The sequence below is a fragment of the Dreissena polymorpha genome, chromosome 10 (assembly GCF_020536995.1).
Source record: "Dreissena polymorpha isolate Duluth1 chromosome 10, UMN_Dpol_1.0, whole genome shotgun sequence".
Taxonomy (NCBI): Eukaryota; Metazoa; Mollusca; class Bivalvia; order Myida; family Dreissenidae; genus Dreissena; species Dreissena polymorpha.
Genome location: NC_068364.1, coordinates 13,303,269 through 13,322,027, shown reverse-complemented (window position 1 = coordinate 13,322,027; position 18,759 = coordinate 13,303,269). Strand labels below are relative to the sequence as shown.

Genomic DNA, 18,759 nt, shown 5'->3' with positions numbered 1-18,759 from the left:
TGAGGTTTTCACGACTCGATTTTTCCCAATTTTGAGGTTTTCACGACTCGATTTTTCCCAATTGGACCGGTACGGGTACTTTTCCCAATTGGACAAGGAAAATCGCTGTCGGCGCTTCGATAAAAGATCGATAGTTACGACACGGTCACGTGACTTAGACACAACAAGATATTTGGCGTAACAGTCCCGTTTCTTATCCGTGTAATCTAGAATCCGTGCTATTTCTAAAGAGTTCCTTTTCTCTTCTTGAATATAAGCCATTAAACAATGTGAGACATGTCTTTTGTGATTATTTGTAATATCCTGTATGTGTCTGGAGTACTTTGATGCCTTGGATTGGAAGCTAACTTTAAAGATGGACTTTTGAGGGTGTGTTTTCTATTGTGTGGGGATTTTGTCGAAATTAGGATTCCGAAACACGTTTTTCTACGGTGGGTTCATTCGACAGCGATTTACTTTCTTAGAAGTTGCGAGACGGTATGTTTTTGGATTGTAATTATCGGAAGAGGACAGATCCATCTTTAAAATGATACCAGGTTCGGAAAAATTGATGCGTCGAAAAGGCAAGAAAAATGCTGTGAAAGTTGTCAGTTTTATAATGGGACCCTATGGGAATCGGAATCAGTGTATCCTCCCCCTTTCACATATGAATATCAATTATCTTTACAACTGACAACTCATTGAATGCACAGCAATCTTGAAATACATGGTAGAAGTTCATTGCAAATATGTCGAATATCATATGTACAAAATTACTTCTATATCAAAGTTGATTTCCGATGTTGACGTTTCTTCGGATCCTTCGGTTGCCATTTTGGATTGGTATAATTTTGGACGAAACCATTTTATTGGGTTTGCTAATTTTATCTTCTTAAATTGATTTCAAAGTTTATATGTAATGTTTTTCATTACTTGATGATTTTTTATGCAAACTTAAAAAAAATAATTACGTCGTTCGTTTGTTTCATATTTCCGTTTTCGTCAAAAGATAATATAAACCAACAGGAAGCCGTGGTTACTGTGGTAAACATTCGCTTGCAGGTGCTTGTCTGCTACAGGAGAATTTGTCTTCTTATTTAATAAATTGTTTATCAGGTAACGTTTTCTTTTGAATATCTTAATACTAAATAATGTTGTTAAAATAATTTTTTTTGTATTTTTTTGTGTATTTCAAATCAGTTTTATTTCCGAAGCGTTTGAGTGTGAAAATAAATAGCATGTGGGTAGCTAGTGAAACTTCAGCGTACAGTTTATATAGACTAGTATTGACATACCTGTACGCAGGGCTTAACACTATGGCACGTCCGAACGACATTCACTGCCTGTACCTAGGTCCGGGCTAGCCAATGTCCCAGGAACATGCCCGACCGGTCTTGTGTATTTTGGGCTGGATTATGTCTATCTATCTATCTTTCAATACTGCCGGAACCCCCTTGCGGGTACTATTGGCAGGTGCGCGTGTCAGTGCAAGAATAAAAGGTTTAAAAGCATTGAAAGGGAGACTTCAAAGCATGAAAGTGAGGTGAAGATAAAAGTGTGATAGTGTTAACAAGAAGAAACATATTTATGGGTTAAAAAGTTGTTTAAAAACACTGTTTTGTGCATTCAGGGACGACTGGGGAGTAGAGTGGGGCTATATCAATGCGTTCTATATCAATAAACTGTGTTTTAAATAAGCTTTTCAAAGATGCAGAAATCTTAATACAGTATGATCAGATGAGAATTAAATCCCAGAGTGAAGTTGGAGACAACAAACGGATCGTATCTCGAAATATATTTGGAACCCCCTGATTGCAATCAAAAAGAGGCCGACAATTCAGAAAATCCCCGGCGGTTTTCCTGGTAAAACACATTAGTACCTTTTTTTAAACAGAATTCCGCTAGATACGGTTTCCTCGAAGTGACGTGTTTTCTTGATAAAAATACGTTTTAAACTAAAAGCCGGGATCGCCCAGGATCGTTCTGGATCAATGAAGGTATAAAACTCGACATAAACACAAAGTTACTATAAAGTTAGTAGTTATTTACCAATATTAAATAATTTTAATTTGTTTGATCGAATAGAAGTGTTTTGACAATCTTTTTTACGCAATTCAATTAGCAAAACTAACATTTATGGTTGATCCCGGCTTTTAGTAGAGAGTTAACCCTGTACAATTGTTACGAGTACCGCAACACGTTATTTTGCGACACCTAAGATTCACTTACCATTTGTCGTCAGACGGCAACCGCGGCAATCTATATGAAACAGGTTTTAATATTCATGTCGTTGTTTAAGTTTGGCTTTACGGGTGGGGATGGGGGTTCCTCGGATAAGAAAAGAAAAGGGAAGGAGGAAAGTGATAGAAAGTATGAGGGGAAAAAACAAGGAAATTTCTCCAGAAATGGCGTGAAGATTACAAATAGATGTCTTAAGTAGATGAATATTGAATTTATAAGCTTTAGTAAGGCAAGCTAATAAGAATGATTGAATCATAATTGTGCATCTCCACGCACAAGAAAATACAAGTTGAATGATAAATATAAAGGTTTTGATAATGTTTAGGTCAGGGCACATGAAAGATTGGTCAGGGCTAGTAGGTTCTGCATTTACTAGCCCGAATGGGCTAGTTGAAAAAAAGATAGTGTTAAGCCCAGCTGTACGCTGAAGCCAACCCCGTATCAAAAGTCAACCAGTCGTAACACTATAAATCAAAGAATGCTCATTTTCTTGGATACATTTCTACAAATATTGGTGAATGAATATAAATTACTGCATCGCTGAATATTTTAAGGTTCAAATGTTTCAAATGCATCTTACAATAGATGAAAATAACTCATCAGTCTGAAATTCACAATTTTGACGCCATTGTTGCTTTCTCACGTGACGAGTTTTCATTTGGATCGACCTTGACATTTTATGCTGAAATTGTGAACATTACTTTCGTTTTCTGAAATCAATAATGTGTGATTAACAACTTACGTCTGGTGGATTATAAGACTGATTTCAGTGTGAATCAGGTAGTTTTAAATAATATTTACTTTGAGTTTGTATTTACAATACAATTTGTTTACAAAACAAGCCAGAATAATCTAAAATACCGGGAAATGTCATTCTGAATTTGAAAACACTTGAGCACATGGTATGTAACTAAAAATAGAAATAACGTCATATGAACATGAAATCTCGGGAGATTCACATGTCAAGAAAGTCTGTCACATCGCTGTTTTTCTTGATATGTAAGAGCAGAATAGATAAATTTTAAATGTTTAAGATAGTATTTTGTGAAAGAATATATCAGTGAAATGTGAAAAATGTCAATCTTTCCGATCAAGTGGTTGATTTGGGCCAATAACTGCATTTAAAAGCTGTTTTGGACTGGTCTTTGTTAACTGTCAACTTTTCGGGAATTTCTGGTTGACTTTCCTAACGGGGTTGGTCCATAACTATAAAGTCGCACCAGTCAAAAATCATAAAAAGCGACATTTAAAGTTATGGTAGCCAGAACTAGCATGTGGAGTGTGGTTGCATCCTTAGCCCAAGGCTTAGGCTTAGAGTCTAAGTTAGACTAGTTAGAAAGAAATTACTCTTGTCAGTGTGCAAGCTGTGAATTAACAATCATAAACATCACAACTAGTATGCAAACCTTTTGTAATCAGAAATTTATTGGCGTTAAAAATTGTCATTATTTAATAGCTTCTCTTCCTAGATATATCTGTTCTTAAGTGTATGATTTGAAGCAGTTATGGAAAATCAGCGAGAGTTCTGTGAGATTTAGGTGTTGCACTCGGCTTTGTAGAAAGTCCCTTTATACGCATATAAAATGGGGATATCCCAGATATCCCAGCAAGTTGTGAACATATTTATAAAATAATCTTTTAAATGCGCCACACCATGACTCTTGAACTGTTTTATTGTACAAAAATGCTCCAGAGATGGATCCTGTACAATACATGACAAGAAGAATAGGCAACTGAAAGAAAATAAGCAGCGTTTAACTCTGACAGTGTTAAATTACACTCAAAAATATTGGAACAATATCATTACATAAATTAAAAAGCACTTTACAGAAATGATTCTTAACAAAGTTACCAAATCTCCTAGCTTACAGAAATGAATCTACAAGGTAACCCGATATCCTAGCTTAGAGAAAAGAATCCACAAGGTAACCTGATATCCTTGATTTTAATGAATCTACAAGGTTTTCTCGATATCCTAGAGACCAAGGTTGTACCCTGACATTAGGGCTTTGGTAATTTTTTGGAGAATATATTTATATTTGGCAATATTGTCTAGTTCCTTGCTAAAAATGTAGTCCTAAATTCATTTCAACGTCTGCCTACAGCGTATTTTTATTCAAAATCGGGTCCAGTTATCGGACCCTGGTTCCCAATGGAAAAAGTATATATTTTTTTCCCAAATGAGAGCTAAAAATTCCCAATGGTAGGTTTCCAAAAAAAAAAAAAAAAAATTTTTTTTTAATCTCAATATTTTGTTCATCTCCCATCCCTATAAGTTCAACTTTAGTAAATATAATACTGGACACACTTCAGGGACCAAAACTTAGCTTGCATACTCGCAAAATGCGAGCGCGATTTATGGATAGCGAGTTCAAAAATATAAAGCTTGCAATTTTCTGCGAGTAGAAATTTCAGATTTCTCAAACCTGTTTTTCCATAAATCCTTGAAGTATTGAGAGATAATTTCTTTCTGTAATCACGACTCCCATTTGCAAGATCAAAATCTTGCTTAAATGATTAAAGTGTTATAGAATTGCATTAACACGTTCGGTTGCCATTGTTGTTGTTGTTGTAAGATTCAAGGGAAGCTTATCTGGTATGGGCTATGGTTCGCTAGGCGCATGCGGCTAATAAGCGTCTCTGTGATCGCCACTTTCTAAAAATCTTTCCGTCTTCACGATTAAAAATGTTCATCGATCATGGACAAATTTCTGAAGAGGTCGGCTTCCGAGGTTGCTGAGACAGCAAAGAAACATAAAGCTCCAAAAACTGCGGAAATAGCCACGCCGACAGCAGCTCTCAAAAGTTAAAAAATGAATTACTGAATTTAACATCAATCTAGATTTTGTTTTTGACAGCGACAATGATTATCCTTATTTAAGTAGCCAACATATAATGCAAAATTTTCAGCAATATGGTACAAGAAATGTTTTGTTTTAAATAAGAAATATATAAATCCCCAATTGCGAGTAAGTTTTTCATTTTGCAAGTGAAAAAAAAATAAACTTGCAAAAAAATGCAAGTGGCTTAATAGGTTAAGTTTGGTCCCTGCACTTGTATTCTCAATGTTCAAGCATTTTGTAGCAAAACAACAACAATATCAATATCCCAAATTGAGTCAAAACGCCGCAAATTTTCCCAGTCCAAAGGGACCCGGCCCCATTCCCAAAACAGTGAAAAAAACACTGCCCTTCCTTCAATGCACACAACATTTTTGTATTCACAACAGGCTGCTCAGAAGTTTGGTGTGTGTGTTGTTTTTTTATACGTTCCCTAACCCCGATGTCAAATAACCAAGGCTTTAAATAACAATATGTTTCTTTGGCTTATAAGTTGATGAGGCTATTTGTTGGATAGTTCACCTATGGGAAAACAAAAATTATTATTTTTTGGCCATGCTTATACCTTAACTGGTCACAAGTTTATTAAAATGATGTAAAAATTATATTAACGTTTTGTTTATTTCCACACTGCATACTGTTTTTTATTGTACGAAAAGATATGATGAGTCATTGTGGCGTAGTGAATATGGTGTTGGGCTAGTGACCGGGAGGTCACAGGTCTGATCCCCACTGTGGGAGTCCTAGGAAAGGGACCGGAGAGCATTTCAAATAAGTATTAATAATTTTAAATGCAATCAAGCTAAAATAAATAGGTTTAAACTAAACTATAAGATATATTTCCGTTTATACAATTTACATGTGATAAACAATGCTTTTATGCCAATGTTGTTTGTATTTTATCTGTTTAGGACTGGGCTGTTGACTAAAATAAGATTTTAGTACCATGGTAAAGTTATTCCTGGAATTGAATATTGTTTTGCATTATTATTTGGGACAATGCACTTTACTACTTACTTTGGAAACTCAGACATTTCTTTTGTAAAACAGTCTTACAAATTATGTCTTTTCTTCAATCAGGGCATATGCTTACTTCTGAAGATTGGGGCGGGAGGGATGGGAGGGGGGGGGCTACTAGTGGTGAAGATATACGTTGACAATTTGAATTCATTTTTTATTTACTTAAAATAATAAATGTTAAGTAGACTATATGATTTGCTTTTAGTTGATATCTCATTCTTTTCAATAAACACATGTTGTGTTTTGATAACATTTAACTTATGTTTTTGCTAAAATTAACATTTATTTTGAAATTCAACATATTTACATATTTCTTTATTATCCAAGGGTTATTCTAATTTTATTTTTGGGGAAATGGATGAAAGTATGCCCTGTTCGAATTCTCTTAAGTATTAAGTTGTAAAGTGCATGTATCCAAAATTTAGTTAAATATATGCACATAATTAACCAAGACAATATTAAAGAAATTTAAACTTCATTATAAATATATTTTCATATCAAATCATTAGAAAGCTGAGTTTTTCAATTTGTCAGTATACCAGTTGTCTTGGTTAATCTAAGAATATTGCAGGGCCTGACATTGTAGTAACTTGCCCACATGTGCATGTATATGTTTATACATTACCTTCAGTATTAGATATATTGATAAACCCAAAATGTCAGGTCTATTGTTTTGTCACAGTTTTGTTATTTTATAAGTTTTCTTTCAAGTTTTTCAGTTTTGTTTTGTCCATAAGATCTAAATGTCCGATAAGAACTTTCACCTTTCTCACTGCCTTTCTAACATTTTTTGCCATTTTACTTGTACAGTGTTTTTTAACATAATATTTTACCCACACCCAAAATGTGCATGATTTTTCACTCTACTTCTACAGTTTTATTTAACATTGTTATACCCCCGTATAGCAGTGTATGATTTGTTATTGTGTGTGTACAGTGCAATTAAACATTACTATAACACTACGTACATAGTGGAAGGGGTTTTCACTGCAGTCAATATGTTGGTTGACTGTGTTAGTCTGTAAGAATTCCTTATCCTTATTTGAAACTTCTAAGCCTTTACATAGAGGGGTTAAATGCATGTCAAAGACGTCACAGTGACATAGTGGATATGGTGGTCCCCGATGTCAAAGTGACATAGTGGATGTGGTGGTCCCCAATGTCACAGTGACAAGGTGGATATGGTGGTCCCTGATGTCACACTGACAAGGTGGATATGGTGGTCCCCGATGTCACAGTGACATGGTGGATATGGTGATCCCCAATGTCGCAATGACATAGTGGATGTGGTGATCCCCAATGTCACAATGACATAGTGGATGTGGTGGTACCCTGTGTCACAATGACACAGTGGATATGGTTGTCCCCGATGTCAAAGTGACATAGTGGATATGGTGGTCCTAAATGTCACAATGACATAGTGGATATGGTGGTCCTCGAGCTCACAGTGACATAGTGGATGTGGTGGTCCCCGATGTCACAGTGACATAGTGGATATGGTGGTACCTGATGTCACAATTGACATAGTGGATATGGTGGTCCTGGATGTCACAATTACATTGTGGATGTGGTGGTCCCCGATGTAACATAGTGGACATGGTGGTCCTTGATGTCACATTGACATAGTGGATGTGGTAGTCCTCGATGTCACAGTGACATAGTGGATGTGGTATTCCCAGATGTCACAGTGACATAGTGGATATGGTGGTCCCCGATGTCATAGTGACATAGTGGATATGGTGGTCCTCGATGTTACAGTGACATTGTGGATGTGGTGGTCCCCGATGTCACAATGACATAGTGGATAAGGTGGTCCCTGATGTCACAGTGACATAGTGGATATGGTTGTCCTTAATGTCACAGTGACAAAGTGGATGTGGTGGTCCTCGATGTCACAGTGACATAGTGGATGTGGTGATCCCCAATGTCACAATGAAATAGTGGATGTGGTGGTACCCTGTGTCACAATGACACAGTGGATATGGTTGTCCCCGATGTCAAAGTGACATAGTGGATATGGTGGTCCTAAATGTCACAATGACATAGTGGATATGGTGGTCCTCGATGTCACAGTGACATAGTGGATGTGGTGGTCCCCGATGTCACAGTGACATAGTGGATATGGTGGTACCTGATGTCACAATTGACATAGTGGATATGGTGGTCCTGGATGTCACAATTACATTGTGGATGTGGTGGTCCCCGATGTAACATAGTGGACATGGTGGTCCTTGATGTCACAGTGACATAGTGGATGTGGTAGTCCTCGATGTCACAGTGACATAGTGGATGTGGTATTCCCAGATGTCACAGTGACATAGTGGATATGGTGGTCCCCGATGTCATAGTGACATAGTGGATATGGTGGTCCTCGATGTTACAGTGACATTGTGGATGTGGTAGTCCTCAAAGTCACAATGACATAGTGGATAAGGTGGTCCCTGATGTCACAGTGACATAGTGGATATGGTTGTCCTTAATGTCACAGTGACAAAGTGGATGTGGTGGTCCTCGATGTCACAGTGACATAGTGGATGGTGTGGTCCCCGATGTCACAGTGACAAAGTGGATATGGTGGTACCTGATGTCACAATGACATAGTGGATATAATGGTACGCATTGTCACAATGACATAGTGGATATGGTGGTCCCCGATGTCACAATGACACAGTGGATATGGTTGTCCTGGATATCATAGTGACATATATATAGTGGATGTTGGGGTCCTCGATGTCACAATGACATAGTGGATATGGTGGTACCCGATGTCACAATGACATAGTGGATATGGTGGTCCCCGATGTCACAATGACATAGTGGATATGGTGGTGATTGATGTCACAGTGACATAGTTGATATGGTGGTCCTCAATGTCACAATGACATAGTGGATATGGTGGTCCCCAATGTCACAGTGACATAGTGAATATGGTGGTCCCCAATGTCACAGTGACATAGTGGATATGGTGGTCCCCAATGTCACAGTGACATAGTGAATATGGTGGTCCCCAATGTCACAGTGACATAGTGGATATGGTGGTCCTCAAAGTCACAGTGACATAGTGAATATGGTGGTCCCCAATGTCACAGTGACATAGTGAATATGGTGGTCCCCAATGTCACAGTGACATAGTGAATATGGTGGTCCCCAATGTCACAGTGACATAGTGAATATGGTGGTCCCCAATGTCACAGTGACATAGTGGATATGGTGGTCCTCAAAGTCACAATGATATAGTGGATATGGTGGTCCCCGATGTCACAATGACATAGTGGATATGGTGGTGATTGATGTCACAGTGACATAGTGAATATGGTGGTCCCCGATGTCACAGTGACATAGTGGATATGGTGGTCCTCTAGTTTTCCCCCTGGTTCAACCTCTGTTATGTTCATAAGATCTTCTCTTAATAAGACCCAGTTGTATCCAGACAGACTTGCTGGTGTCTAAATAAGCCTTAGGCTTTAAATGTGATTGAGCTACAATATAACAGTAATCTAATAGCATGGCATTTGTCCCCAGTTAAATTTAAAAGAACCACCCGGGTGGAATATTACATGCTTTGAAGAATCAGATCTCTTATCTGTGTTAAAGCGTTATGTGGGGTTATTAATCACCTTCAGTGATAGCTCTTAGTTCTTACTAAATTTGAAGACACTTGCACTACTTTTGTTTATGTTAGTATTTTCACATTATCATAATTTCAATTAATATCACTGTTTGTAACAACCACAGGTGTTACCTGTGGTAACAACAATGCTGGTGTTGTACGTAATTCCGGCTACTTTTGGAGGTCTTTCAAGCTCTCATTAAGTAAAGCATCGCATAATTAACAAAAAATACCTCCTTCACTGATCCATTGTAAGCACAGCTTTAAGCAGGCTTATTTTATGACAAGTTGGCACTCATGTTAATATGTGAATATAATTAATATTTATAATTACTTAAAAGGGCCTCTTGTGGTTTAACTATTGTATGTTCTTAATCATTTTAGTGTCTTAATTGTGTAATCCCTTCTAATTAACAAATATCTGTTCTCCTCTCTGAGTCAACTTTGTTTTGATCCTTAAACTTGACAGTCCAACCTTTAAAAAAAGGAGATTGTACAAACCTAATTTTAGTAAAATGCAAGCAATGTGCGCGCTATAATGTTATTGTGTGCTTGTTGTCAGGGTGATAAGGAAAAGAAGGCGCCCGTGATGGCAGGCAGAAAAGGCAAGGAGATCGCTTTACAGCAGGAGATAGAGACCCAGGAGGAGTGGGAGGACATGCTCTCCAAGGAGGGACTCTGTGGTACGTAACCCCTCTATTAGACTTACACATGAGTCTTGCTCTTGGAAAATGGGGCTTAATGCATGTGCAAAAAGTGTCGTCCCAGATTAGCATGTGTCGTCTGTAAAGGCTAATCCTGGATGGAATTTTCCGCCTAGACTGGATATTTGTTTAAAAGCAGAATTTGTGGTCCCTGATTAGCCTGTGTGGACTAGAATGACACTTAATGCACATGCATTAAACCTGTTTTCCCATGGCTAGGCTGAAATGAAAAGTATGTTTGACAAAGTTTCATAAAATTATAATGTCAGACAAAATATCTGACAAGAAATTTGAAAAATTCACTGGCAACAAGCATTCATGTCTCACAGGTTGATAAATTTCTGACAAGATTCCGACCTATAATGATCATGAGTTTGACAGGCCTTTGGAAATCTTGCGGAGACAGATTCTCAATGATTTTCCATAGGCTTGTTGAATTTGATGGTCTATTTTTCTGGATATACATTTTGCTGCCTAGTGACCAATTATGACTACAGGCTTTTCCACAGGGATTTAAAGCACAAATGTGCCATTGTGTCTTCACTGCAAATCCTTGTTTCTTCCAAGATAAAAACAATTAATCAGTCCAACACAGCACTAAAGTGTAATTAATTTAAGCATATTGCAGCTTCTGACTAAAAAAAATTTAATCCTAGAGAAAAGCCTAGACATCAATGGTGTTAACTGAAGTTTAATGGTTTTAGTAGATATTATTTTTACAATGAAATTTTGTTGAGTTATAACTAGAAAATTAACACATTTTTAGGAGTTTTTTTAGTAATTCTGTGGTGATATTGGCTCACATTTCAAGGGTGGCAGATATTTGTTTTTTTACTTCTTCAATATCATTTGTCTAGGAATATTATCAGCCGATTTCTGGCCCATAACATGCTGTGGAACAATCAAAATACTTAGATACAGCCACTGGACTTGTAGCTGCCTCTGTTATATTGAAATGAACCTCGTTCTTGGAACACTTGGTTTAATGCATGTTCCTAAGGTTGCATCCCAGATACGACACTTAACGCATGTGCATTTAGCCCCATTTGCTCATAAGCGAGTGCTGGCTCATTTCATTGTTCTCGCGCTTGCTGTCCCTGCAGTAGTGGATCTCTACCAAGGATGGTGTGGACTCTGTACAGGAATGGTCAGCAATTGGCGTCAATATCGCAATAATTTCAAAGACGAAAAGCTGACGTTCTTCGCCGTAAGTTCATGGTTGTCATGCCCAATCCCCTGTTGCTCTGTTTTTTGAGAGTTTGTGAACTGTTGGCATGAAGTTCAGACAGAGTTGTTCTGTTCATATCTTGTTACTGTGTTCATTGTGAATGGTTTAAAAGGCCTGTTTGTAAGCAGCCTGTCACTTGAAGTGCTGGGGTATATGTGTATCCTAAGATTTAACCCTTTACCACTCAGAAACCATTTTGACGTGGTTGTAGTCCCTTAGAAAGAAAATTGAGTTAAAGACTTTTCTTACTAGATTCAAGTTTCAAAAGCTTTATTTCCAACCCTTAGATACTAATGGGCAGCAAACAGAATAAAACCTGAACAGACTGGAGTTACTCGCAGACTGTTCTGGTTTCATGCTGGTTGGATGTAGCCATTTTCACTTTGCATCTGAGTGGAAAAGGGTTTAATAGCAAATAAGACTTGTGTTAGCATTTGTCAATACTGACACAAAGATGGATTTAACTTTAATATTGGTCTATACAAGTGACAGGTGTTTAAGACATGGTCTCTGAGTGGTTCAGTGTCTTGTAAGGATTCCGCATGAATATGTCTCATCACACATGCTAGCATGGGATCACTTCTTAGTCCTTGTCGAATGTCATTTATGCACTATGTATGAATATTGTGAACACAGTGATGGTGCTGTTGATAATGCATAATTATATTTGTGATGTGTGTAGAATTCCATAACTGTTTGTTAACATATGAAGAAGAGACAGATAACAATCATTTGCACATGTAGTGTAAACTAAATACTTTGTTTTACATATTGTAAAATACGTATTGTTCAAATTCGCCCTATAATTTAGTAAATAAACAGATAAAAAACAGTAAATAGAATTTGCAACATAGTTGCACGAAATTCTATTTTTCTTAGTATTCAAATTGATTTTGTGCATAGGATAGGTTGTTTAACAAGTCAGAGTGCTTTTGCCACTTTTGTGCCAAAAATTTATCTTACAAAATCTAGATGAATACTCAGGAATTATCAATATTAATATATTCATTAAATATTTTCAAGGGTACACAGTTGATACTGTGTTTTGATTAAATGTTTGAATTGAAGTTTGCAGTTGCCAATCAATACCAAGGGAGTGAACTCAGCATTACAGAGTAGCAGTGTCTCACTCAACACAAAGGGAGACAACTCCTTCTAACAGCTAGCAGCAGAAATTAACTCAATACTAGATTCCATTTCTTTCAGTCATAGATGCCTATCAAGAGTGGTGTGGCCCAGTAGTGTCTATACAGGGAACATTTCGTAAAATCAAAAATGAACTTGGCGATCCCCTCCTTAAGTTCGTTGCAGTAAGTCAGTCCAATGTGGTGGCACTTTCTGCGTTTTGATTGGCTGCCTCAACTAACATGTGATCTTGCTTAAAAACTGGAATGGTTGAAACATGTATTTTGCTGTATATAAATTATATGTCAAATTTGTGTAATTTGTGTACCTCTGCAGCTTGTTCATTAAAGGCACATAGTATATGAATTTAAAATCAGTGAGTTGTATGCACTTAAATAATATTGAACAATAATGTCCAATGTGATAAATCCATTTCATTGTAAAGTCTTATTGCTTGTAAACACACATGAACCAGTCGATTATTTAGTCCTAGCACATAAAATCAAACGAGTATTTCATATGTCAGTCATTTTCAATTAAAACCTAGATAGATAGATCATTAAACAAATACTTAATTGTGCCTCATTCTGGGAAAACTGGCCTTAATGCACTGTGCAGTTTGCACAGGCTAACCAGGGACAAAACTTTAATGGAATTTTGCGTTTAAAGGAAGTCTTGTTAAAATGAGTGTCCAGTTTAGGCAGAGAGCGTTGTCTCTGAGATTAGCCTGTGCAGACTGCGCACATGCATTAAGCCCTGTTTCTGAAGAATGCGGCCCACTTGTATGAGCTCATGTTATAACTGCACAATGTGAATCATAACAGTTTCTTATAATGATTGAGACCAGTTTTCCTGTAGTAGAGATCAGAGTAAATTCTCAGTCATGCAATGCTGGTGGTTCATTTGTCAAATATGCATGAATAAAGCACATATTCTCTTTGTCTTCTGTATCTACTGATTCCTGTATATGTGTGAATGTGAATATTTAATGTACAGTTAATATACATGTGTGTTCAATTTAGCAGTATTATATGTATTTAATAATCACCTTTGTTTTGTTTATGCAATTTTTCTGTGGTTTTGCAATAATTTGCATGTGTTAATTTGTTGTTGTAGTTGCCTCATTTTATTACTAAAAATGTGTTCACTTCAAGAGAAAATAAGCAGAAAATTAGGTTTGAACCAAATAAACAAACAAAACATTACAGTTTGGTATGGTTCTGTTTGTGTGAAAACATGAGTAGTATTTAATAAGTTTTTTGTTTGTTAATAAGTAGCACTTTTGTAGCATAATAATTGATTAATACAGTATCAGCAATATCACTATTGTCAAGTGCACACAATATTAGATAAAATCAAGAACATGATTTTCTGGCTATTTTTTTATTGACAAGTTTGCTGTTGGTTTGGTCTGAGGTTTGATGGCACAAACGACATCCAACGCTCAGTCACTGAGTCTGATGTTTGATACCCACAGCTGTCCAACTTTTGCATGCCCTTGACCTCTGTTTGACCTGTGCAGTGCTGTTTTTTCAGTTGTTGATGCTTTTCAAGAATGGGCAGGACCAGTAACGCCACTTATTCCAAATTTACGACGGCTTAAAAATGAGCTTGGAGATGATTTGTTGAGATTTTTTGTCGTAAGTCTGTAGGCCTTAGGCAACAGAGCTTGGAATCTCCCAGAAACTAGACCAGTTTATATACAGAATCTTCTACTTTAGGCCCCAGCTTGCCTGTAGCCAGTAGTTTTATTAGATCCCCGTTACCAAGTAAAAGGGGTATTCTGGAATCACCATGGACGTCGGTCAGTTTAACAGTTCAATGTACAGCATTCAAACATGTTCACAGATATTCACATTAACCCTTTACCACTTAAATACCTATTTTAAGGCGTTTGTTGGCCCTTAGAAAGTTACATGAAATTAAATACCTTTCTTACTAAAATCAAGTTTTAAAGGCTTCATTTCCAACCCTTAGTTACTGATGAGCAGCAAACAGCATTAAACCAGAACAGCCTGTGAGTAACTCGCAGTCTGTTCAGGTTTTATGCTGGTTGCACAATCCATTTACTGTTTTTTTCTTATGTGGGAAAGGGTTAACCGTCAAACGTGCAACATTCAAACTTGTTCACAGATGTTCTCCTTAATGGTTCAACATGCAACTATTAAACTTGCAGGCATTGATTCCTAAGATATGAAGTTGTGCATGTGTGATTTTTCTCATCCTGTGTTAAAAATTACAAAATGCCCTTTTTTAATTGAGACATTCCATGACTTAATGATTATTGATATAAAGTACAAGCAAATAAATGCTCTGAAAGCACATGGTTCACAGGTTCAATATTTAGGTTTGTAACATCTAGTCCTCTTCAAAATGTTGTCACATTATTCCAGAAGAGTTACAATTGGCTACACCCAGGGAGTACAAGGGTCATAATATACACATAACAACGTGCAGATCATCACACAAAGGTATATACACATAACAACGTGCAGATCATCACACAAGGGTATATACACATAACAAAGTGCAGATCATCACACAAGGGTATATACACATAACAAAGTGCAGATCATCTCACAAGGGTATATACACAAAACAAAGCACAGATCATCTCACAAGGGTATATACACATAACAAAGTGCAGATCATCTAACAAGGGTATATACACATAATAAAGTGCAGATCATCTCACAAGGGTGTATACACAAAACAAACTGCAGATAATCTCACAAGGGTATATATACAAAACAAAGTGCAGATCATCTCACAAGGGTATATACACAAAACAAAGTGCAGATCATCTCACAAGGGTATTTACACAAAACAAAGCGCTGCTAAATAAGATCATCTCACAAGGGTATATACACATAACAAAGTGCAGATCATCTCACAAGGGTATGTACACATAACAAAGTGCAGATCATCTCACAAGGGTATATACACATAACAAAGTGCAGATCATCTCACAAGGGTACATACACAAAACAAAGGGCAGATCATCTCACAAGGGTATTTACACATAAAAAAAGTGCAGATCATCTCACAAGGGTATATACACAAAACAAAGTGCAGATCATCTCACAAGGGTATTTACACATAACAAAGTGCAGATCATCTCATAAGGGTATTTACACATACGAAAGTGCAGATCATCTCATAAGGGTATTTACACACAACAAAGTGCAGATCATCTCATAAGGGTATTTACACATAACAAAGTGCAGATCATCTCATAAGGGTATTTACACATAACAAAGTGCAGATCATCTCATAAGGGTATTTACACACAACAAAGTGCAGATCATCTCATAAGGGTATTTACACATAACAAAGTGCAGATCATCTCATAAGGGTATTTACACATACGAAAGTGCAGATCATCTTACACACAAGGCTCAGAGGATTATTATTTGGTATGTAACATGGTGGTTTGTTTTAAAAAACAATTCTCTGTGAAGAGAGGGTTTAATGCATGTGCGTAAACTGTGGTCCCAGATTAGCCTGTGCAGTCCAGACAGCCTAACCAGAGACGACACCTCCTGCCTAAACTGGAATTTTGCAAAGAAGAGACTTTCTCCAAGCGAAAAATATCATCAATATGAAAATTGGCGTCCCTGTTTAGCTTGTGCGGACAGCACAGGCTTATCTGAGACGACACTTAATGCACATGACTTGAACCCCCGTTTCACAGAGCACGGCCAATTTATTTATTCAAATCACGCCACTATCCAGGGATTACATGTTTTCTGTAGACTTACTTAAAAAAATTCTCTAAAGAACATTTTGACAGAAAATTGATACCTAGATTCCTAATATACAGGCAATGCATGATGGGATGGTTGCAATCTGAAGGTCAAGGTCACTGTGAACTAAATTTAAAAGAATTATTTTGGCTTAATATCTGGAGAACTAGTTCAGCAATTGTGATGCAAGACTATGTTCCCTGCACAACAACTTTGTTGTTTCCATATGGGGCTATTGGATCAAGGTCAACAGTCCTTGTTAATGTGGGTCGAAGGATGTTTTGCTTATATGAAAAAAATACTTTTGGTGTCAGGGGCTATTCTTCTTCACTATTCAGACAGTTGCTCTAGGTAGAATAGTTCATTCTCATTGCATTTCGGAACCTTTTAAAAAAAATGTTTGACTGTTCGGATTCTTTAATATGTTACATGTATGTAAGAGGGAATAGCATAATTTTGGTAATATTTGCTTTTTTACTACAATACTATCAAAGACAATTGGTAAAAACATTTGCCCCTGTTTTTATAAAAATGGCAAGTAAACTAATGATGTTTTTGCCAAAAATATTGTTAGAGTATATTCACTGAAAGCAACTTGTACAATTGGATAATAATTTTTCTTACTTTATTTTCTGATATTTTATGATATATATATATATATATATATATATATATATATATATATATATATATATATATATATATATATATATATATATATATATATATATAATTATAACTAAATATATGTATGTAAATATATGTTTAGAAATTCTCAGTAACAATTTTGTAATAAAGGGATTCATTTGTCAGTTCAAAATTTAAGGACACAATTTATGAAATGTTTGCACATCTTTTGTTAGTTACAGTGTAAAATAACCAGTTTTTATCAACTTTTATGACATTGATTATCATGTGTTCTCCAGCTCAGAGTTTTTTGTCCTATCTTTTGTTTTATCCTCTGCCCTTTTTTGTAATGACTCCTGCACTGTCCTCTGTTCTAAAAATATCTTATTAACCCTTTCCCACTCAGAGGCAAAGTGAAAATTGCTAATTGCAAACAGCATTAAACCAGAAAAGCCTGCGAGTAACTCGCAGTCTGTTCAGGTTTTATGCTGTTTGCTTCTCATCAGTATCTAAGGGTTGTAAAACTTGAATCAAGTAAGAAAGGTATTCAATTAAATTAATTTCTAAGAGACTGCAAACACGTCAAAATGCATATCTAAGTGGGAATGGGTAAAATAACCATAAATGTCTTAACTTTTAATTTAACTTCATATTACCATAAGGAGCTTTAAAATGCCGGCCCTGAGGCCGGCATTTTAAAGCTCCTTATGGTAATATGAAGTTAAATTTTATTTAAGCGAAAATTTCAGATCAAGTTTTCTGTAAGAAATTTGATGTTTTCTGCTTACAAATAGTTAAAATATAACTCATCATAGTCATATTTACTTGTTTAAATCATTAATATTAAAAAACCTAAAATTACACAGCAAGAGAATTAAGGAATTTCAAGAATTTTAAGACTGTTCTTGAAGGTCTATCTTAAAGAGATTTGTGATTACGGACCCTGTGCAGCTGCTAATGGTATCTATGTTCTTTTACTCACTCTTTCCTTTTAATAAAATATTTTGTTTTATTATTACTTTTAGATTTAAAAAAGTATGCTTGAACATTTGTATGTTTTAATAAGGATAATTGATATGTTATGTTAATAATATTTTACTGTTAATTTTAATTATGAATAAGATGAGGGTTACATGGTTCATATTGACTGATTTACATAGACTTACATAGTAATTAACGTTAAAGTTTCTCTGAAAAAGCAAGGGTCAGAGGTTAAATACTGAAAACAGTCAAGTATTATATTAAATGCATCTATATGTATTCAAAGAAATGGTATAATACTAGTTTAACTTTGTCCAAGCTATCCATAAATGACTAACATCAAGTTTAAAAAAATGCAACTTGCAAGTGTAAAAATATAACATATAATAATAATAAATGGAATCTAAATACAATAAACCAAAAAAGCCTAGTCCAAATCCATTTATTTTAAAAATAGTCATGTGTCATTGTGGGAAATCCATATTTTTGTATTGTTTTGATTCTAAACTTTCTTTGGGTATTAAACAAAGTATATCAGCTTGCTTTATTGATATGTGATAATCTTTTCATGAGCAGTTACCATCTTTTAAATTTAAACATAATGCAATAATAAACAATTATTAGACTTTTTAAATTAAATTTCTCTTACGTCCTTAAA

General features: G+C 35.9%; 2 protein-coding genes across 24 annotated transcripts in view; one reads left to right on the top strand and one right to left on the bottom strand.

Moving 5' to 3' along the window:
- The window catches only part of LOC127847141 (vacuolar protein sorting-associated protein 8 homolog), a 98,588-nt gene extending 97,685 nt beyond the window's left edge, over window positions 1-903 (bottom strand). For all 3 annotated transcript variants that reach the window (XM_052378817.1, XM_052378818.1, XM_052378819.1), the window contains exon 1: window positions 757-903. In XM_052378817.1, the coding sequence (XP_052234777.1) occupies window positions 757-813 (57 nt within the window). In that variant the 5' untranslated portion in view covers window positions 814-903. The remainder of the gene's footprint in view (window positions 1-756) is intronic.
- An 89-nt stretch (window positions 904-992) lies between these two features.
- The window catches only part of LOC127847144 (thioredoxin domain-containing protein 6-like), a 75,618-nt gene continuing 57,851 nt past the window's right edge, over window positions 993-18,759 (top strand). For 15 of the 21 annotated variants that reach the window (XM_052378832.1, XM_052378828.1, XM_052378827.1 and 12 more), the window contains exons 1-4: window positions 1,003-1,095; window positions 5,972-6,009; window positions 10,253-10,373; window positions 11,498-11,601. In XM_052378832.1, the coding sequence (XP_052234792.1) occupies window positions 6,007-6,009; window positions 10,253-10,373; window positions 11,498-11,601 (228 nt within the window). In that variant the 5' untranslated portion in view covers window positions 1,003-1,095; window positions 5,972-6,006. Of the gene's footprint in view, window positions 1,096-5,971; window positions 6,010-10,252; window positions 10,374-11,497; window positions 11,602-12,828; window positions 12,933-14,283; window positions 14,388-18,759 lie in introns of all 21 variants that reach the window. The other 6 variants (XM_052378843.1, XM_052378824.1, XM_052378844.1 and 3 more) reach the window with 4 other exon arrangements.